The sequence below is a fragment of the Triturus cristatus genome, chromosome 5_2 (genome assembly GCF_964204655.1).
Source record: "Triturus cristatus chromosome 5_2, aTriCri1.1, whole genome shotgun sequence".
NCBI lineage: Eukaryota > Metazoa > Chordata > Amphibia > Caudata > Salamandridae > Triturus > Triturus cristatus.
This window is the reverse complement of record NC_140588.1, coordinates 414,878,903-414,901,680: the sequence shown is the minus strand read 5'-3', so window position 1 is coordinate 414,901,680 and position 22,778 is coordinate 414,878,903. Positions and strand designations below refer to the sequence as shown.

Below are 22,778 nucleotides of genomic sequence, written 5' to 3'. Positions count from 1 at the left end.
CAAAATATTTTAAACTTAACAAGTACCACTGCTGTGGTTTGACTGTGCTGGAGTACAAAGACACCCTATTAAAACTGGGAATGGATAGAGGCATGTCGTTGCTGTTGCACATACTTAGCATCTATGGCAACATTAAAAATCTCGGTTCTCAATTGATTACAATTACTGCGGACGTGACTGACTGTAGAACAACCTCCATTAAAATAGTGTTGTAGTCATAGCTTGAATTTGCATCTTTTGCAAATTACTGTAAACTCAAAGACCTATTCATTAACATGACTGATTCTTCTATCATGATCTTGAGTTTGTGCAATTTTCAGAACCCCATTGATTTTCGATTAATTTTCCAAAGAACGAATAGGACACACAAGTTTTGAAAATTGTTGAAAAGTATGAATACGTCCATCACTATTGAGTCAATTTGAGAGCACCACCAGGGAAGTGACCAACTAAGTTTGTCAGATTATGTAGATCTAGTATGTATTATATTTGGTTGAAAAGAATAGAGTCTAAATGTGCAACACATTTATAATGAAAACTATTAAATAATGTAGGATGTGGGCAGCGGACAGGTTGGGGGGGCTCAAACTGTAGACTTATGTTAAAATACATACCAGTATGTAAATTCCACTGCTGTACACTTATATTGATATTAATGCCTCTTGCTTCATATTTTGATGCAGCACAAGTGGATGTATTGTCAGCTGCACTCAGGGCCACCAGTCTGGAATCTCAGGAAGAACTGTCTTCAAATGTAAACAAAGAAATCAACAGCCACAATAACTTGATCCGACAAGACCGACTGACCTGTAAACGGATTCAGGATAATGCTATGCCTTTGATAAGCGATGCAATTGAGGTAATACTTTTAATGTGCCTTTGGGTTAATTTACAGGATATTTAAAATCAGTCAAAGTGATGCAGTCCTTACGTAGTTTTTTTTTTTTTTTTTTTTTTTTTGAAAAACCTTTATTGACATTTCGATCATTGACAAGTATGGGCCTACAACCCCCCAGGGCCGGCCGCTAAGCAGTTAGAGCAATAAGATCAAATATAAACACATGCGGCACCTCGGTAAGCACAATCTTCATGTTAAGATAGTCCGGCCGGGGAGCTACGCAGGCAGGACACCAGGAGAAAAAGGGTTTTTCATTTTATGATGAAACAAAAACAGTAGGATCAGGTGCCAAACAATTTCCCAACAGCGATAAAGGGCAGGCCGCATGATAGACGTTAGCAAGAAACAGCAATCTATTGAGTCAATGGCGCAAACACAGGAAAGTCTGGATAGGGAGGATTATCAAAAACAGTTGCGCCTGCAGGCCCCCATACCTAACGCCCAGAGAACACCCCGGAAACTGTGGCACACACGGAGAGGCAACGGTTCACAGCAAAAAGGACGTACCACGCTGATCCCAGAAAGAAGAAACAAGAAGAAACGGAGAAGAGAAAGGAGGCCATGGAAAAGGAGATAAAAACTAAGAGAGAAAAGCTTCCCCCCCCCAACCCCCCGCCCTGCACCTCTGCAAATGAGTATGGCCCCTCCCCCCAGCAGTGTGCCTGTCGCCCTGGAACTAGACCCGAAATATAGAAGAAACAGGGAAGAAGGAATAAGAAAGAACCCCACCAGGCGGGGGGGTGGAGAAAATATAATAAACTGGAGGAGGGCCTTCAGAACATACCCCCGGCTTCTCCCTCCCGCACATTACGGTCTCCCAACAGCAAACAATAAGTAGCACCAAATCGACCATAACAAAAGGGGGGGAATGGGGAGCATTATGTACCGCATATGTTAGCAGCTATGTCCTGAGAGTACACAACCATGAGTCCGTCCGTCTACCAGATGACCACCCCGAGGGATCAGCCTCATCCCTGACCACTCTTGGCGATGCCGCCCATGCCTACCCCTCGACCCAGCGCCATGTCCGATGTTCCAAGGTGAAAGGGTGTCCCAAAACAAACGGGAAGCGACGCACACAGGTGGGGTGGAAGTCCCAAAACACCAACACAGTCCGCATCTCGAAGGGACGTCTTCCCCAGTGCCGCCCCAGGAGCTGCACTGCACACAAGGTCCAAAGTAGACAGATATTGCTGGTAATGTCCTTGGGTCACCGGAGGTCGTGCACGGGACGAGGCCACCACCTTCCACTCGGAACCACTACGTCCGGAACAGATCAAACCCTCGGTCAGCCGATCATACGGTAGCATACTGTCCCGAGTGTCCGGCTGTGCACCAATCGTGGGGAGGGCTGCGACATTATCCTCCTGTGTGCAGTGTGGGAAGTCCCTGTGTAACTGTGGACCGGCATGCCGCCATTGTTCCAGCGCTGATACCACACCATCGATCTTACTCCCCAAGACCCCGATGCCACGAGCCAAGGAGAAATGAAGGGCACCAAGGGCCTCAAGGAGGTCGCCGTACCCCAGCACTGCTCCCCGCGGTCGCTCTGCCACACTCCCAAAAGTCACGCACTCCCAATCCTGCTGCGACCCGGTGGACAGGATAGTAGGCTGCATCGCAACAAGATGGCCGCCGGGGAGGCCCGACTCGGATTGGGGCCGGGGCCCAGGGACAAGCGCCTCGGGGTCTACGTCGCTGGAGACAGGGGTCCGGGGGCAGGTACAAGTTCAGCCGGTGCGCGGACTCGGGCAACAGTCGTCCCCACCAAGGACCCGCAGCCGCGGAAATCCGGGAGCAGTCCGCAAGGATCAGGGCGAGCTAGGGGCGGCGTCCGGGCAGCTCACCGTCAGAGGCAGGGGCAAACACCGAAGAATCCGAGAACTGCACCCCCGGGCATGTCCGCTACGCTTTAGCAACGGGAACGGCCGTGGCGAGATGCAGGCCGGGGGCAGCACCGCTCCGGTGGACCGACTCCACCCAGTCACCACAGGCCGTTGTTGTTAGACTGCCACCCGGCCAAGGCGTCCACTCGAGGTCCCGGCTTCGGGGCCGCACGGGCCGCAAAGTTCATCCGCAGATTTCTCAGGCGGTACAGTAGCCAGAAACCCCGGAGTCACACGATCGGTTGCCACTCTCTTTCACAAACACGATCCCATGGCGCAAATTGAGGATCTAGTACAGGATATCCGTGCGGGATGCGGAGGTTCACGGAGCCGGGAGTCTACGCCGCCGTCCCGGTCGCCATCTTGGCTCCTCCCCCCCTTACGTAGTTTTATAGGCTTCAGCAAATAGCTTTTGAGAAAATGTTTTACCCTATGCAAGTTAAAATTCGGAACCGAAGGTCATCACTCATAATAAGGAATAGACATCAAGTGGCTGATACGGCCTGCTGCAAGCAGGCTTCAAGAAATTTGAGGACATAACTTTGTAATACAATGCTGAAAGCTTCAAGCACTCCCCCTCCCCCTTTTCCTTCCCAGCTAACTCTGCAGTAACTCATATTCTGCACTAAGGAGTAATGGAGGAGATCACTACCCTTGTCTGCATCCTAAGGCTCTGCCCATCCTACACTTTGCAGAACTCCTTACTACTGCCTCTCTGGAGGAGTGAGATGATAGTTAATGAGGACGCCTCGCTGACCTGTTGGTGCGTGTGGAGAACTGCTGCCCTGACTGCTGCTTTCCTTGCAGCGCCTCGCGGAACCCGCTTCGCGGGTCCCGCTTCGAGGGGTGTGCTGTCCTGGACCTTTGGACCCCTGGAGTTGTTTCCTTGCCAAAGCGGAGCCTGCAGTGGGTGTGAGTGCGCGTGGGCAGGGCTGCGAGCTGCGGGACCGGGACTACATCTCCCAGGAGTCCCCGCTAGCCCTAATTACAATCATCTGGGCCGCTCTCCCTGCCTGCCCCGCCCCCACCAACGAATTTAAAACCTTTGGGACTCCGTTATACTTTGGGACGCCTGGCTGACCTGTTGGTGCGTGTGGAGAACTGCTGCCCTGACTGCTGCTTTCCTTGCAGCGCCTCGCGGAACCCGCTTCGCGGGTCCCGCTTCGAGGGGTGTGCTGTCCTGGACCTTTGGACCCCTGGAGTTTCCTTGCCAAAGCGGAGCCTGCAGTGGGTGTGAGTGCGCGTGGGCAGGGCTGCGAGCTGCGGGACCGGGACTACATCTCCCAGGAGTCCCCGCTAGCCCTAATTACAATCATCTGGGCCGCTCTCCCTGCCTGCCCCGCCCCCACCAACGAATTTAAAACCTTTGGGACTCCGTTATACTTTGGGACGCCTGGCTGACCTGTTGGTGCGTGTGGAGAACTGCTGCCCTGACTGCTGCTTTCCTTGCAGCGCCTCGCGGAACCCGCTTCGCGGGTCCCGCTTCGAGGGGTGTGCTGTCCTGGACCTTTGGACCCCTGGAGTTGTTTCCTTGCAAAGCGGAGCCTGCAGTGGGTGTGAGTGCGCGTGGGCAGGGCTGCGAGCTGCGGGACCGGGACTACATCTCCCAGGAGTCCCCGCCAGCCCTAATTACAATCATCTGGGCCTCTCTCCCTGCCTGCCCCGCCCCCACTAACGAGAGTCTCTATTTTTTTCAACCTGTCATTCCCGCTGCGCGGGAGCGCACGCGGGAGCGTCCCGGGAGAAGCCCGGGGACAAGGGCGGGACCGTCTGTGGCCGGAGTAGGCCGGGCTGGGCCTACTCTCTTGGATCGTCCATTCGACCCCTGGTCCTATTTTCTGTCACAGCCCCTTGCCGATTATAATCCATCACTCACATTATGCCGTCCTCGGCAAGGGAGAGTACCCCATTGAAGCCGGGAGGAGTTAAAAATAGGACCCTAGAGAATTATTTCTCCCGGGCGGTGGGGGAGGGGGACAAAGAGTGCAACCTGTCCCGGTTAAGGGCAGAACGGAGACGCTCAATAGATAACTTGAAAAACACCCCCCTTGGAGAACAACCCACTACGCCCAGGGAGGAGTTGTCCCTAATAGATGATGTCCCACTCCTGCTGAGGGATTGTATAAACACTCCACCAGTTGCAGCCATGAGTATAGTCCCAGCTACCAGTCCAAGCCCTACAAGGGTGACCATTGATTTAGTCTCCCAACCCCCCCCCAGCCTCTAAGGCTAGGAAAGCTAAACCCAAGCCAGTTACTACACAAGGAGCACCGGGGCCCCCTCCTAATAAACGTAGGAGGAAATCGAAGGGAGCCCAGGGAAGGAGTAAATCTAAGATCTCTAACTCGGACTTTGGGAAGTCTTCAAAACCCCCCGTATTAGCAGCGAAATTACCGGCTGAATCACACCCCAAACCTATTGCCCGGGAGGATCTAGCTCCCGCCCTGATAAAAGACATAGGAACTAGTACCGCTAATGTCCCCCTCTCTGTTGTCCCGCTTGGAAACCTGGAATTCTTGCTAAGGTCTCTATTACTACCGATTAGCGAGAGTATAAAAAAGATTGAGATCAGACTAACTATTCTGGAGGCCACACTAGGTAGTCTGAAAATCCCGGCTGGTCATCAGGGAAGGCATCTAGAACCTACCCCCGCCACAATAGCCCCTCAACAGCCTGTAAATAGTGCAGCAAACTTAGTCCCTCTACAAGCCGCAAACGCGGCGGCCCCGCAAAAACCCCTAAGGCCCAAGCCTGCACCAACTAAGCCCCTTAACTCTAACATGCCTACTCCTCCTTCAGGCCCTGTTCATCCGGCACAGCCGGTAGATAGTACCACACCGACTCCCCTAATGAAGCTTCCCTTGAGACCACGCAGACCTAACCTACCCCCAGAGACTAATGATCTCACTGTAGTCATGGCGGGTGTCCCCTCACTCGAAGAAGGTGAAACTGAGGATTTTTGTGCCCTGAAAAGTAGGGTAATTAAGTGGTTAAACATAAATAGACCCCTCCCGACACACCTTAATAACGAAATCATAATGGTAAGAAGGGTGCCATGGGTGGGGAGAACATACAAATCTATTATAGGGGACTGCATATTGGTGAGTTTTAGGGACACAGGAACGGTGTCCTACATATGCCAAGGGAAGAATAGATCCAGAGAATCCACTATCCAAACCCTTCGTGTATCTTTCTTTTCCCCCATTATTCCAGTCCCATTGCAGCCGCCCCAAATTCATGACAACTGGGAGAGGGTTGGCAGGAGGGGGAGACACTGGGCCTTCAACCCTAGGCCATTATTTGGCCGACCAGAACAACCCTTGCACACCTATAACCGGTTTACTTGCCTGAACGGTCTAGAGGGGGTGGATTGACAAACAGATAATGTCCCCCAGGGTCACATGGATAAGGGCGTTTTGGTAGAGGTGGTGGAGGAGCAAAACTCTCAGGCTCAGCAAACTCTACCGAGTGGTGTGGGGAATTCCATGTTTGCTGAACCTAACGCTACAGCCATAGAAGGTATAGGAGGGGGACATGGGCTGGCTACACAAGGGTCATTACAGGAGATACCATCAAGGCCCCAGGGGGGTTCAAGACTGAGGGGAGAGGGAGTGAGATTCATCTCCTGGAATGTAGCAGGCATAGCGGGCAAATTTAATAACAAGGAATGGGTTGATTTTATTAGAAAATTTCAAGTTATATGTGTACAGGAGACATGGGCCTTGGTGAATAATTACCATCTACAGGGGTACAAGTGTTTTTTTGTCCCCGCCCGAAAATCCAGATCAGGGAGAGCAATGGGCGGTTTGTCCATCTACGTAGATTTAAACCTCCCAGGCTCCTGGTCCTCCCCAGATTGGAACTCACATGGGATTCAGGTAGTTCGGTTCCTCGGAAAGGGGTTAAGATTTTCTGTTCTTAACATCTATAACATTGAGATAGTAAACAACCATATCCCGCTACTAGCTGAACTAGACCATAGGCTGGGACAAGAAACAACATTCCAAAATAAGGGGCCGCCGCACGGGCTGCTTTTAGTGGGAGACTTTAATTGCCACCTCTGTCCGGCACTGGTCAAGGTAAACACAGACTGGTCACAATGTCCAATGGAGAAGGGTCCGCATTTTTCTCATACGCCTACTGGGTTGGCTCTTAGGTTGCTTCGGCTTAAGTACGACCTAGAGCACACCATTAATATGATAGACCCACAGTCAGATGGTTTACTCCCACCAACTTTCAAGGGCAGGGGTTGCTCATCTATTATAGATTATATTTTGGCCTCGAGATCCCTGATAAACAAAATAATCAGTGTAGGGATAGATTGGAGCAGTTTTAGTGACCACAATCCCCTTGTTTTGATGCTCTCGTATAGGGTGGGTGCTGGAACTAGAGTCCACCGCTCAATTGAGGAGAGGGTCACAGATCAAGGTAGGAGACTGAAATGGTCCAAAATAGATGGGGTAAAGTTTTATAAAACTTTGGGCGACAAGGGCCGACTAGCCATTAACGACTGTCTAGACCTAGAAGTCCAGGGACCAAGGGTACTGGAAGCATTTGACCAGATTGCTAACCTGGTCGATGGCCTACTCCGGACCAGTGCGCCCACATGTAATCTGGTAAATCCCCGGTGGTTTGATAAAGACTGCTCTAAGGCACTGAGGGAGTTGAAATGCTCCCTTAAGCTAAAACCAAGGGACCCTCAAAAAATCAAGGGGTGCAGAGAAAAATATAAAAAAGAGACCAAAAGGAGGAAACTTGCCCTGCAGGCAGAAGCTTGGGCAGACTTAAGAGAGGCAGGCGAAAGAAGGGATCTAGCGGGATTTTGGAGAATCATTAATAAACCGACCTTTCAAGAAAATGATTCCCCAGAGATAGGGGTTAACATCCTCCCGGAGCAGTGGGTCACACACTTTAGGGGTCTATATAACCATGAGCCCGGTATCCATGTAGAGTCACCCGTAACCACAAGTCAGGTTCCCTTGGTAGTATTCACTCTTAAGGAGATTACTGCAGGGATGGAGGGTCTGACTAAAAATAAAGCCCCGGGGCCGGATGGAATTCCCCCTGACCTGTTTCTTAGTAATATAGAACTATGGGCCCCGCTGATGACCAGGGTCATAAATACTGCAACCATTTGCGGCCTGCCACCATCCTGGTCTAAAGCGATCATCGTGCCAATCTTCAAAAAGGGCAGTAGGGATGACCCCAAGTGCTACAGGCCCATTTCCCTGATTGACGTATTGGCTAAACTTTTGGGTAGGGCAATCCTCAACAGACTGTCCGAGTGGTCCGAAGAGAATAACATCTTCTCGGACACTCAATACGGGTTTAGGACAGGGAGGTCCACCAGTGACCAATGCCTGAACCTTTACATGCTGACTGCCAAATATACTCTGGCCAGTGATGAACCCATTTATATGGGATTCATGGATCTGGCAGCAGCATTCGATCACGTCAATAGAGGAAAGCTGTGGGATATGATGTTAAGCATGGGGATTGAGAGTGGTTTAATTACCATATTAAGGGAATTACACAGCGACACCACGGCCAAGGTTCGATTTAATAGGGAGGGAGGATTGTCTGACTCTTTTCCCTGTAAGAGTGGAGTCAGACAAGGTTGCATTCTTGCCCCTTTTTTGTTCTCCCTTTATATTAATAACCTGGAGCAGTTTCTCTTGGGGTTAAAGGCAGATTCCCCAAGGGTCGGGGCGCGGCATATTCCTGTTCTGCTTTACGCAGATGACGCGGTTCTGCTTGCACGCACACCTCGAAGCTTACAAATCCTGATAGACTGGTTTGTTAGGTTCATGAGTACACTGGATCTATCTGTCAACCTGGGCAAATCATATGTACTCCTGGCCGGCAAAAAACCTTCCTCTAAATTTACTTATACAATAGGCACCCATACTTTAGAGGAGGTCAAAACGTTCTCTTATCTTGGAGTAACCTTTGATGGTGCTTTGCAGTTTAACTCCTTAGTGGTGGAACGTTGTAGCAAAATGATTGCCTCTAATGGGGCTATAGCTGGATATGGCAGGAGGCTAGGTAGATGGAGCCCGGAACAGGTGATGAACTTGTATGGCTCCGTATCATGCTCCAAAGTAATCTATGGGGCAGAAGTATGGGGCTTTGTGAACACCACTAGAATTCAACAGGAAGAAAACAAATATCTGAAATCTATCCTGAGGGCACCACCAAGTACCGCTGGAATCATAGCTCATAGGGAGCTAGGGAGACCATACTTGGATGACCTGTTAAAACTTAGGCCAATTGTGGCCTGGTTAAAAATATGGGTTAATCCAGATGCGCATCTAAGCAGAGAAATTTTATTGGACTGCTTAGATAGGACCCATTGTATGCGCATCCCCTGGCTTAAATATGTAAGAAACACCCTTGAAGATTTAGGCTTGGGAAACCTCTTCACGAACCCCACATCAATTTCAGCCCAGCACAAGAAACAAGTAGGGGAAATTTTCCTAGAGCGGAAAACCCAATGTAGGGCTGAGGCTGAAGGTGTTAAAAAGACTGTGAGGGCTCATAATCTGGTAAAGAGTGTGGAGGGTATGGAGCCTTATCTGTATCTTGTGCATAATGCACGGGATAGATTTCTTATGTGCCGTTTTAGACTGAATTTACTTCCTTTTATGTTGGCTTCACCAGCAGGTTTCACCACGTCAATTGAGCAGAAGGGACCCTGCGGCTGCGACAACAGGTCTCCGCAGGATTCCCTTCATTTTGTTTTGCTCTGTCCCTATTTCTCTATGCCCAGGCGCAGATTTCTTGTAAATATTTTTAAGAAAGCCCAACAGGAACGTGCCAGGGACGCATTAGTCTTTTTGCAAAAAGCCTCTGATCCACTAACATTGTGCTGTATTTTGAATTTTATTAAGGTTGCGGTCCAATTAAAGATGACTAGGGGAGAGGAATGAAAGACTTTGGATTTTCCTTTTTTATGATCCTGTATGTCGGTATCTCTATTTGCACTAACTTTGTATAAGGATCTTGATTAATGTTTAATGACTTTTTATCCATGTGTATATATATGTGCTTTTATGGTGTTTTTTAATCACCGAATAAAGATAAAAGAAGAAGAAGAGTTAATGAGATATCTCAGTGAGCGAAGACAGGCGCTGATGTTGTATGCCAGGGAGAGGATAGCCTATTGCTGTTCCATTAGATTGATAGCTAGAAGATAGCATGTTACAATTAGGCGTTCTTGATTGCTGCCGTGGGCTGTAATGCCTGTAATTGCCTGCCATCAGTCATTAACCAGCAGCAGCTAGGAAGCATATTGACACACACCTTTCCCATCTCCTTTGCTCAATGGTATAGCCATCCCATTTCTTCCTGTCACTGAAATTATGCTGCACAGTGGCTCCTCCATTCTGGTGGATGTACATCACTACTTCCTGTGCAAGTACATCTGAAAGAAACACATTAGTTATAGATTCCTTACCTTAGAATTACCCCCAGGCATCAGACTGGATCCGGAAAGTTTTTTTGTCAGCAGTGCCTCTGCGCGTTGGGATGACGTTCATGGCAGCTACTTATACGCCGCCCTCGCGCACTGACGTCAGTTCTTTTTTCCACGCCAGCCAGCGCAGATCCGGGAAGAGCGATACCTCAGTCATTTTTTGACTAACTTTTCCTCGACTTTTGGCAACTTCTTTTTTTTCGAGTCTTCCACTCCGAAGGTGCACGAGGGATGCCCGGTTTCAAGGCTTGTGGTTCCTGTCAATGCATGTCAGTGACCGATCCGCACCGTGTGTGTCTTTTTTGCCTGGAGCGCTACCACGACCCATAGTCGTGCTCCGACTGCCGGTTGATGGCGCCGAAGGCTTTGTGGGAGCGGACCCGAAAGCTGCTTGAACACTGGCAGTCGGTTCCGTGCCGTTCGAGGTCCCAGTCGCGGAGGAGGTCGAGAGACCGGTAACGGAGCCACCATCATTCGGGTTCGAAATCGTCGAAGTCTTCGCACTCTGGGTCGGGTAAGTCGAAGCATAAGAAGTCGAAGAAGCATAATCACTCTTCGACTTCTCCTCGTCAGTTGGCCGATCCGACGGGGCACGCGTGTGGTGCCCCCTCCCCCGGCTCTGCGCGTGGAGCCCGAAGAGTCGTTTCAGAGTTTCCCTCCCTTTCTGGGACCCATAGCGGCTCCCGCCCAGCTTTGTACGTTCTACAAGCTGATGCATGCCATCTTTGGGTGGACCGACCCCGCCGGCGTGCCTTCGGGCCCCGCAGACTCGGTTAGCGGGCCTAGGTCTTCGTTGCTGGTGGCTCTTGCCCCGTTACGTTACGCCTCCACCGGCGCCGCTTCCGACGGCACCACTACAGCGCTCGACGATGGTCGGCCCCCAGCTGTCGTTGACCCCGGCATCCATCCCGACGTGGACACGGAGCCGGACCGGCGGCAACCAACACAGGATCCAGCGCCGTGTGGGGTTTTTGTGCCCCTGTTCACTCCTGGGGTACCTTTTCAACCACAATGGAACCCAAAGGATGAGGAGGAGGACTGGGAGGGGTCAGGTGATCATTTAACTGACCAGTTGGACAGTAAACAGGACTGGAGAGAGGAACTGGGGGATGCCAGTGGTTTGGACACCTCCCCTGACCTTGGCATGTTGTCTCCTCCTACTGTTGCTACGGGGGAGGTAGCTTCATACTCAGTGGTGTTGCGTAGGGCGGCCGAGGCTCTCAACCTAGAGCTTCCCACGGTGGAGGTCAGGACTAACCTCAAGACGTAGGTGCTTCAACCGGCTATGAGCTCTTCGTAGCCTCTGCTGCCATTTAAAGAGGCCCTCACCAACGTCCTTTTGGGCACATGGTCCAGGCCCAACACAGGGGCTTCCGTGCATAGAATGATTGCCCGACTCCACCTCCTGGCTCCGGGCGACCCCACTTTCCTCTCCCAACATCCCACCCCGGAGAGCTTGGTAGTCCAAGCCTTCACTTCCAAGAGCGCCTTCCCTACCACTCCACCGGAAAGGTAATCCAAGAAGCTGGGCCACCTTGGCAAGAAAATGTTCTCTTCCACCAGCAGTGCTCTCCCAGGCTGTTGCCGCCAGGAGGGATTCAGCGAAGTTTACGATGCGTTGTGGGCTGGACACCACCAATTCTCTGGGCAGGACCATTTCAACGTCCATAGCGCTTAGTCGCTATGCCTGGATGAGGTCCACTGGCTTTTCAGGGGATGTCCATAAACCTTGATGGACATGCCCTTTGATGGCCGTTGCCTTTTTGGCGGCAAAGCAGACCATGCTCCAGAGCGTTTCAAGGACACACGGGCTGCGGCCAAGTCCTTGGGCTTCTCCACCCGCCCTGCACAGTCTACTTTTCACCCCTTTCGTGGCTACGGAAGGGGTACACCGTTACGTCCCGCCCAGAGCCACAGGCCGCAGCAAGTTACCCAACCTTCACGCGGCCGGGGACGTGGGGACAACCGTCGTGGTTCAGGGGGCCAGCGGGCGGGCCAGTCCACCAATCCTGCCTCTGCAGCAGCCTCCAAACCCTCCTAGTCTGACCTTTCAGGCCCATCAAACGCCAGTGGGCGGCAGGATTCGCCATCACCTCCCCCAATGGCGCACCATCACGTCGGACAGGTAGGTTTTGCAAATAGTCCGAAGGGGATACTCCTTCCCCTTCGAGACTACCCCTCCAGCCATGCCACCCAGATACCACCACATGTCGGAGGATCATCTGGCCCTTCACCAGCAGGAAGTTATGGCTCTCTTGGCCAAAGGAGCCATAGTGTGCGTTCCTGTCCCAGAAGTAGGTTGTGGTTGTTACTCCCTCTACTTTCTGGTCCCCAAGAAGGACAATGGGCTGCGTCCTATCTTGGACCTCAGGAACGTCAATCGCTTCCTCCGGAAGGAGAAGTTTAAGATGTTGATGCTTGCTCAGTTCTTGTCTGCTCTCGACCTGGAAGACTGATTGGTAGCGTTGGACTTGCAGAATGTTTATTTTCACATTTCCGTCCTGCCGGCCCACCAGCGTTACCTACGGTTCACGGTAGGCCACGAACACTTTCAGTTATCTTGCTCCCCTTTAGCCTTACCAGTGCCCTCTGGTGTTCACGAAAGTGATGGCGGTGGTCGCAGCTCATCTGCGCAGATCAGGGGTTTCAGTCTTCCCCTATCTCGACGACTGGCTGTTGAAGGCAGGTTCGCCCCAGGCAATTGTCTCCCACCTCCGGACTACGGCCGACCTCCTGCATTCGCTGGGGTTCTGCATCAATGTTCCCTCTCAGTAGATTCTCTTCATCGGAGTGGTTCTGAACACGACGCCGTTTCGGGTCTATCCTCCCGAACAGCGAGTCTGGGATATTTGGGCTATGATTCCGATCTTTCAGCCTCTATCCCGGGTTTCAGTCAAAATGACTCGGAGGCTGCTGGTCCTCATGGCCTCCTAAATCCTTCTGGTCGATCATGCCAGGTGGCATATGCGGGCTCTGCAGTGGGACCTGAAGTTCCAGTGGGTGCAGCATCAGGGTAATCTGTCCGATTGCGTCCAATTCTCGGAGGGCACTGCACGACAACTGCAGTGGTGGCTCACGAACCAGGATTGGGTCAATGGCAGATCCTGTCCCTTCCCCAACCAGACCACACTGTGGTGACGGACGCATCCCTTCTGGGATAGGGTGGCCACATGGGAGAGGCGGAGATCAGAGGCCTCTGGTCTCCGGTGGAGTCTGGGCTTCTCATCAACTTTTTGGAGCTCCGGTTGATTTGTCTTGCACTGAAAGCATTCCTTCCCTCTGTCTGGGGAAGAGTAGTGCAGGTGTTCATGGACAACACCACTGCCATGTGGTACTGCAACAAACAAGGCTGGGTGGGGTCGTGGACCCTCTGTCAAGAGGCCCTTCGCATCTGGACATGGCTGGAACATCAGGGCATTTCCCTGGTGGTTCAACACCAACCAGGCAGGTTCTCTGAACACCAGGGCGGACGAACTCAGACGCAGGTGTATGATGGATCATAGATGGCATCTTCACTCGAAGGTGGTGTAAGGTCTCTTTCGACAGTGGGGAGAGCCTTGGTTAGATCTATTCGCCCTGAAGAGAACGTGCAATGTCAGCAATTCTGCGTATTGGAATCTCCAAGGCGGCACTCGCTAGGCGATGCTTTGCGTCGCAAGTGGAGTTGCGGTCTGTTGTACGCCTTTCCGCCTATACCACTTCTGCCCAGAGTGCTGAAGATGATCAGGCGCGACCGGGCCCAAGTCATTCTTGTGGCTCCGGATTGGGCATGAAGAGTCTGATATCCCGAGCTGCTCAACACGGCCATCGATCCTCCGATCAGACTGCCTCTTCAGGAGGATCTTCTGTCTCAGCGGCACGGGACGCTTCTCCACCCGAACTGGTCTAGTCTCCACCTCCTTGCGTGGAGATTGAGCGGCGGCAGTTAACTTCTTTCGACCTGCCTCCGAAGTCTGTGACGTAATCTTGGCAGCCAGGAGTCCCTTCACTAAGACGGTATATGCCTGACGGTGGAACACATTTGTGGCATGGTGCACAGCAAAGGCTGTGGACCCCCTTTCTGCCCCTCTTTCTGAGGTTTACTTGTTCCTTCTCTCTTTAGCCCAGTTGGGCTCTGTTCTGGGCACTGTCAAGGGCTATCTTTCAGCTATCTCTGCCTTCCTTCGGCTGCCAGATCAGCCTTGTCTTTTCAAGTCCCCGGTAGTTAACCGTTTCTTAAAAGGCTTAACACATCTCTTTCCTCCAATTCCCTTCGTTATGCCTCAGTGGTACTTAATCTTGTTCTAACCTATTTAATGTGCGCTCCCTTTGAGCCGCTTCATAACTGTCCCTTACGTCTCTTGGCTATTAAGACTGCTTTCCTGGTAGCCATCACTTCTTCTAGAAGGGTGAGTGAGCTCCAGGCCCTTTCTTCTAAACCTCCTTTCCTGTCTGTTCATCCGGACAAGGTGGTTCTCAGAACCCATCCATCCTTCCTTCCTAATGTTGTCACTGCCTTTCACATCGGGAAGACCATCACTTTACCCACCTTCTTTCCGCATCCTTCAAAAGAGGAAGAGAGGCTCCAACGTCTGGAGCCTCCAGTGGGGCTACGCGCTCATTCCACCTGTGCGATGGCAGCCGCTACTGCCTTGAAAAGAGGAGTTCCTCTACATGACATCTGTCCGGCAGCTACGCGGGCATCACTGCACACATTTACGAAACACTACTGTCTGGACAGTCTAGTCTGGAGAGACAGCTTCTTTGGCCATTCTGTTCTTCAGGACTTTCTGGTGTGATCTTGGTTCGCAGACCCACCACCAGGGTTGGTATTGCTGGGGTATCTATTCTATGGTAAGGAATCTATAACTATCATGTTTCTTTCAGATGAACAAGTTACTTACCTTCGGTAATGCTATATCTGTAAGAAACATTAGTTAGTTATAGATTCCTTACTGCCCCACCCATCTTCCCCATTCTGCAAACTGATTTCTGGGGTTAAGGATGTCCTTTCAGCGCTCTAGTTTTGTGCACCAGTGGTCAGTGTCTTGCATGGCTCTGCGTTTCTGGCGCGGAAAGTCATGTACAGAACTGACGTCCGCACGCGAGTGCGGCGTTTAAGTAGCTACCGCAACGTCATCCCGGAGACAACGACGGACGTGGAGTCGACACGCCACCTTCTGACGCGCAGATGTACTGCTGACGAAAAAACTTTCCGGATCCAGTCTGATGCCTGGAGGTAATTCTTAGGTAAGGAATCTATAACTAACTAATGTTTCTAACAGATATATCGTTACCAAAGGTAAGTAACTTGTTCATTAGGTGGATAAACAGGTTTTTTGGGGAGATCATGCAAGATTTCTAAACCATTTGATAATTTATCATCTGTCCTAGATGGGTTCATCCTTACTTCAGCAAGCACCTATTATTTTACATCCGTTATCCAGTCTTTTGCATTAGAACTCTGAAAGCCATCCAGGTGTGTTGCTATTAGTCTCCTGCCAAGCAGAAGTGCAGTTATAAACCTTCTTTGTTTTGTTCTTGGAACAACTGTCCTTAAAAAAGCAATATAAATTTCCTGAGGTTCTATCCTCCGCGTCATGATTACTATATCTTGCAATACTTTAAGCTTGGTGCATCTATACACTCCTTGTGAGTGAACAGACCCCACAGTCAGTCTCTCTCATTTTAGTTGCACTGACAGCTACTTTTTGGATGTAATAAGTTGGATGGCTGAATAGAGCCTGGTGATAATCCTTCTGCCTTGGTCTGCTCTGACTATCAAATACAACGTGTAAATTGCACAAGGGGGTTCATGTGAAGTGCCTCATACATAAGTCTAGCTGTCCTCCATATATTTTAACATTTTCTAAACCGTCCCGCGTCCAAATGAAAATCTGCAACAGCGCCCTAGAGTATTAGCAAGGTACCAGTTTCATAAGTTGTCTTCTGTAATGAGTCCCCATGACTTCCATGTTTTCGTGTTCACATTTTTATGTAATTGGGCAAATTCGTATAGAAACCAAAGTGGAAACTGATATAAAGGCAGTATCTTACCCCATCTGATTCTAAATAACTTCCAACCTGCTACCATCACATTCACCACATAAACGGTCTATCTTAATCTGCCTTTTGTGTACTCTCAACCCCCAAACAGCATTATATCTATATAATGTTCTCCTCTGAACGAGCCTCCAGGAAACTTAAACCACCGTGCTGCCAGGTGCTATTCCTCCATTTAAGACCTGTAGCCCTACTTTCTCATATGTACACTGTGGAACATGCACATTAACTCTTTCTATTTCTTGCTCCAGTCTACATCTGTAAGTGCAACTGTTGGTTTAATGAGCATTGAGCTTGGATTTAGATGCATGCTGCATTGAAACAAATACAAAAAACTGGCGAGCACTAGCATCTTGGCTATTGCTATTCTGCCTGCCAGTGACAAACTTAAGGGTGTCCAAAAGCTATTGACCTGTTGCTATTACGCAGTAGTTTCAGTATTTTAATGCGCCTTCTCTGTTCTGCATGTAACCTTATTGGCAAAGGGTATCTCTAATTCTAGCAATGCCTCCTATGCAAATGGTCGTGGGGACCGTATTGTGTCATGCAACATTTATTTATGTTCAGGCCAGATTTTCATCCATAATGTTTTATTATCTGTACCAACACCTCAACCAATTCAGAAGGATTTGGTAGGTAAACAAAGAGGCATTTTATGTTCAGCAGTGAGATGTGTTCACAATGATGTATTTCTATTAGTTAGTCATCTCTATTTTTGTGTAGTTGCAGGGCAAATCACACCGGAGACAGAAGGCAACCTTGTTCCTCACTCCAGTTCCCACAAATCTAAGACCAAATTATTATAAGATTTCATTATTGATTCTGACCCTCCCTTAATATTTTGTTTACAGGAGTGTGATCATTTTTATGATTAACGAGCCAAAGTTAATGGGTTTCCACACTACCAATAGGTACTGCCACGAAAATGTATCAGAATATTTTTCTTTGTCCAAAGCCAAAAGTGTCTTCTCTTTAACTGCGCCCCTGGGTCCCCCAATAACGCAAGCTAAGCATCTGATATTGAGAGTAGTTATCCTACCTGAAATGTAGCAACATTGTTTTTTATTAACCAGTTGAGCCATCATTTTATTAAGCCTAATTGCCAGTATGTTGCCCAAAACTTTCTGTTAAGCATTGACAAGGGCCTACATGCTTTATAATCTAGAGAGTCTCCGTATGGTTTTAAAACACTATAATCCGTGCTGCTTTTTTCCTCAATGTGGGTAGTATATCTGTTGCCAAGCATCCTGATAAATCTGTAGCTTGCATTTCACCTCCATAATCAGTTTGAATGTGATACCACTCTGCTGAGAGCCCAACCTGGGGTATTGTCTGCATGAGCTCTTAAAAATCACCCCTGAAGGATGGACAATATCCAAGAGTTTCTTTTCTCTCCTGTCCACTCTCCATCCACATTTACCCTGCAAATGGAAAACCTGTGTAAACTGCAGCTTCTTTTTCTTAGATTCATCTATGAAGCGGCAGGAAAATGAATTTCACCCGACCGAATACATACACATAAGTGTAGGGGGTAGGTCCAGTCTGAAGTTGCCTTAATCCGGTGCTTTCACAGACTACTCATTACCTTTATAGGAATTGTGGCTATACCCATCATAGACTTCCAAAGACAACTTAGAGAAAAACTGTTTCATTGTACAAGCGTAAGCAACACAGACTGCACAGTGTGAAATCTACAGGAATGCCACGCTGTCCTACAGTGGTAAAAGGTAAGTAGGTTTTTCTTTACGCTTTCAAGTGTTTGTTGGTTTTGGAGAGGGATAGCGTACTTCCTATTCACTTGAAAAGTAAATGAAAGGCATAGTTGATTTTGAGAGTATAAATATGTCACCAACCCTTACTCTTCCTCTTCATAGCCATAATCTATTTTGAGACTTGAGGTGTAAGTTAGCTCCGTTATTTTTAGTAATGAGATGCACCACCAAAAAAAGGTAATGACTAATAGTCAGAAATATGATCAAAATTTCAAGACTTCAGTTAGCAGAGGGTCACATTACATCGCAGAAGAAAAAAATAATTAATCCAAATAGATAAAACTGTTCTTTTATTTGTTACATTTTTTAGTTTAGGAGACTTGCAGTACTTTCATTCCTAGCTGATTTCGAATGAATTGTTTACAACTTTAGGGTGGCAAATAATTTAGGGCTTTTCTACAAACACAAAATGACAGGGGTCACCTCCATTCGGTATTTTCTGCTGAAAGTGGAACTAGGTTACAATTGCTTGCATATCATCACTGTTGGTGGAAATAGGAGAAGGGACTGCGACAGATCAGTTTACCTGCAGTTAGTGTACAGTAGAAGTGGCTGCAGTTGTGATGAGTAGACCTGAAGTCATTATGTTGTGGTATTGTGTGAGTAGATGGTAGAAATCGGGAGGTACGATGGAACGTGATGTTTTGTAAGAGTTCATACTTGAAGTAGGTTGACTTGTTGATATGAAGATCAACTTAAATCTTCGTATCAGTGACACATGATGTAAAATCAAATCCTTGCTTGGACTAAGAACACCCAGGCATATTTGTATAGTTTCTGAGGAAAGAGGTTTCTGATAGTTGAGTCAAGAGTCCTCAATTATATTGATAAGCCATATAACTGGGAGTGGGAAACAGAAATCCAAGGTTGACCTCTAAGTTCAATAACATAGGACCTAAAAAGACTCCTAAATCTTTTGGAGTTTGCTGACTGATAACGAGGAGGGCAACTTTGTAGTAAGGGGAGTGCGTTACTTCTATGTTGTAAAACTTCATTCCAGTTCAATGCTCGACAAGGGCCTTGCATTCTTGCCCTTCATCTTGAGGCTGCTGGATGATATCACTGTTTTGTTGCGTGTGTTGCACCTCGGAAACAGTATGTCTCCTCTCAGATGCATATTATTCCCGAAATGTGAGGCAGTCACCAAGTACTGATCTCTCTACGACACTAGCAGAAGCAGACAATGTATTGTTTTCAATATTGAGCATGTAGCAGTGCAAATGTAAATGTATACTCCTAAAGTGTAGGTGTCTCTTACTGAGCCACTTCCTATTTCCTTGAGGGTTTGGATATGAAGTGGGTAGCATGCACTGTTATTCAGACCATTGTTAATTAAATAATAATGGTTCTACTGTGATACTATTAGAGTAGTGCGCACCTGTTCAGAATGCCTTCAGGTGTACTTAAACCTTGTTGTTTTTGTACACAGATTCCACCTTCTTACATGGAAATCTAACAAAATAATCTTTGATGTCCGATTAATTGATGATGTTGGGTGTTAATTTACAAGTTTTTATAATGTTGACTTGTGACTCTGCACCGCTTCATAGTGAGATTGAGTTCAAGTCTGTTTCTCCGGACACTTGAATGGCAGAATGCATGTTGGGGTATCTCTAATTTTGAGACTGCTGGTCTTCAGGCCCTTGGATGCCGACTTGAATATTAGCTGAATACATTTTTAATTAAATGTGGTAAAATAAGGTAATCTGTGCTAAAGGTCTGATGTAGAAATTGAAAACTAATGATAGTGGTAAGCCCTTTACGACACCACAAGTAATAGTTTAGTTATGGATCCATATTGACTTGTGGCTATAGGTGGAAAGGAGTGAAAAGTACCACTTGAAGATCTTTTCTGGTTACCCATGCATAATTTCCCAAATGCTACTGAACGATTTTGAGGTCCTCGTTATAGTAATTGTTAATGATAACCTTGTGATCTGCTCTAGCTTTAATGACCAAAACTGAAAGATGCTGTGCATCTAATTTTACAGTTGAGACAACATTGTGTTGATGCTTCATCACTCGTACACCAAAGCGTTTTGAATGGCCGAAATGGTGTAAAATATATGTGCCCCCTGCCCGTTGTATCGAACTATGTGGTACTATCAGTCTTTGACTATTATGTCTTCTTTTAGAATTGCCCAACAGCTGCTCAAAAGTTGCTGCACTAAGTGCATAAGCAGTCTGATTAACATATCTCACTTTTGATTTTGCCTAAGTTAATCTTGGATAGTACTCCGTTTCTCGTATGCACTTTAGCTATAGTCCGTTCATAATAAATTATCCATCCATCCTTGAGATGGAAATATATATATATATATATATATATCTACTGGCGGTCGCCAGTATATAGTTAGGACCGAGTTTCCATAGGAAATCTCAAAATTCTATTTTGAATAACTTTGGCACCGGTTGATGAATCCTCGCAAAATTTTCAAAACTAATGGGGCGCTCCGCTCAGATCCTACCCTGAAAGTCTCGGGGTGATTTGTCAAGCGGGGGCCGAGAAAAAAGGGGGGTCCCAAAACGCGTTTTCTCCATGCATTTTCCCATAGGACCTTTAGTCGAAGGTACAGCCCGAACGGCTGAACAGAATTACTTGAAATTTGGCAGAGAGGTAGTCCTCAGGTCAGGCATGTGCCTTTTGCATATATGGAGTCAATCTGTACAGTAGTTCCTGAGAAAATTGCAGTTAAAAGTACATAAATATCTATAGCCGCGCAACGTGCGCGCACCCTTACGTGCGCGAGCGTAATTCTGATTGGTGGTTACATGTCAGTCAACGTTCGAATCGGTCGAAATCAGGAAGTGTCGGCCGCCATTTTGTTTGTTTTGGGTGCGACACTGAAAAAGAGGTGGCGAACGTGAAAAGGGGGCAGGGTAGAGAGTTCCTGACCCCCTAGCCTTTGTCAGGAACTAGTAGGAACCCAGTCTGATTAAAAGAAAAACAAGGGTAGGCTGCTAACAAGCTACAATGATTCTAGAGGCGCTCTACTCCCAAAGGGTCAACATGTTTCACGCCTTATTTAGTCAATGTGATCTAGTGGCGATTCATCAGGACCTATGGTAATAACTATCTACACAAGTGGTATGGCTGAGGCCGGGATGGTAATCTGTCTGGATACCATCCCGGCTTCAGCGCAACGGGGTAGGTGCTGCACGACGCTTCTACGAGAAGCTGACATCCCATTTCTGATGTCTATATTCCGCTGCAGTTGATGAAGCGCAATCCTCATATTAGTTAGGTTGTGCCATCAAGTACACGGGTACCATTCCCACACCATTATACAGTGGTAGGTAGGTTACACCATACCACTTGTGTAGATAGTTATTACTATAGGTCCTGATAAATCGCCACTAGACTCATTGTAGCTAGTTAGTCGCCTACCCTTGTTTTTCTTTTAATCAGACTGGGATTCTCCCAGAATAAAGTCTTTTCCCAGGATTCACTCATCTGTTTTTACTTTTTCATATACATCTACACATACCAGGCCCCTTACCCACACAGCACCTTGACGTCCGTAACAAAAGATCTCCAATAAAGAGCCCCTTTACGGGAGCCCATCGGGTATTGAAGCGCCGACCCGACGAGGAGCAGGCCCATATGATGAAGCATGACACCTAGCTTGCTGGGTGTGTGAGGGCCCTAGTTACAAAAGGAGGAATTCCCCTCCTTGGGCACCACCTGCCTCTTTGTCTCCACATAGGTAGCCAAAATAATAAATTAATTTTTTGGCTATCCACTGAGGAACTCCGTACTTCCTTTGTTGGTCTATAACCCGGGCGTATACGCTGGACCTCATAAAAAAGCCCACAGTCCCTTTTTTTTCTTTTTTTAAACAAATGCAAGGTCTTTAACAATGGCCTGTCTGCTTCCCAGTTCACCTCCATGCTGTTTGAAGTGGTCCAACATGTAGAAGTCCAAAATAAATCTTTTGTGTAAACACATACGTTATGGAAAGTCCTAGCCTGCAGCCATTTCATCATTCCAACAAAGTCATGTTTTGAAGAAAACTCTTCATGGCTTAATGTAAGCTCAAGCGTATATGAAAAACAATATATAGTTGAAAACACATGCAATAACCTCATCTCTCTGAATAGGATGTGCAATTAAAGGCAGCCAGGTTAGAGAGAACGCCAGTCTCCATTGAGTCAGCGGTTTACAACTCCTTCATTTCTTCTGCACCAGTGAGTTTGTGGGCCCTATTAACAATATCCTATGCCTTGAGTTGTCGATTACTTTTCGAGGAAAGTAAATCGGTTTCTTGGTGCTTTATTTTGAATGCAAAGTTAAAACCACCTGGATTGGATAATCCGGGTGGCTTTGTTTTTAGCCCATAGGTACCTGTAGAATTTCCATCACCTAGGTTTCTGAAGGGACAGAAGACCTCTCTAAGAACCCTGATAATTAAGTAGCACCGTTTGAACTTAAATGTGGATCTCTTGCATTACATCATGTCACTGCTTTTGCATCAATCTCATCCTTTGAAATAAAAATGTTATCACATGCAAACTAGTCTTCCAGTCACTGGTAGGATGCTGTGACTCATCGATAACATTTGTAAAGACCGTATGGAACCTATAGGGTACTGGGATCTTGTGCCAATTTAGTTCAGCACAAAAAACAAATGGCACAGGAATATAAATGTTTCTTCTCTCAGATGTGAGCGTTTTGGATTTCAGTAATGTATTCTGTCAGGAGCCTA

The 22,778-nt window shown here is 47.9% G+C and overlaps 1 protein-coding gene across 4 annotated transcripts in view; it reads left to right on the top strand.

The window, feature by feature from the left end:
* PPP4R1 (protein phosphatase 4 regulatory subunit 1) overlaps nucleotides 1-22,778 on the top strand; it is an 803,115-nt gene that overhangs the window by 459,399 nt on the left and 320,938 nt on the right. For all 4 annotated transcript variants that reach the window (XM_085607334.1, XM_085607333.1, XM_085607331.1 and 1 more), the window contains exon 12: nucleotides 684-859. In XM_085607334.1, the coding sequence (XP_085463460.1) occupies nucleotides 684-859 (176 nt within the window). The remainder of the gene's footprint in view (nucleotides 1-683; nucleotides 860-22,778) is intronic.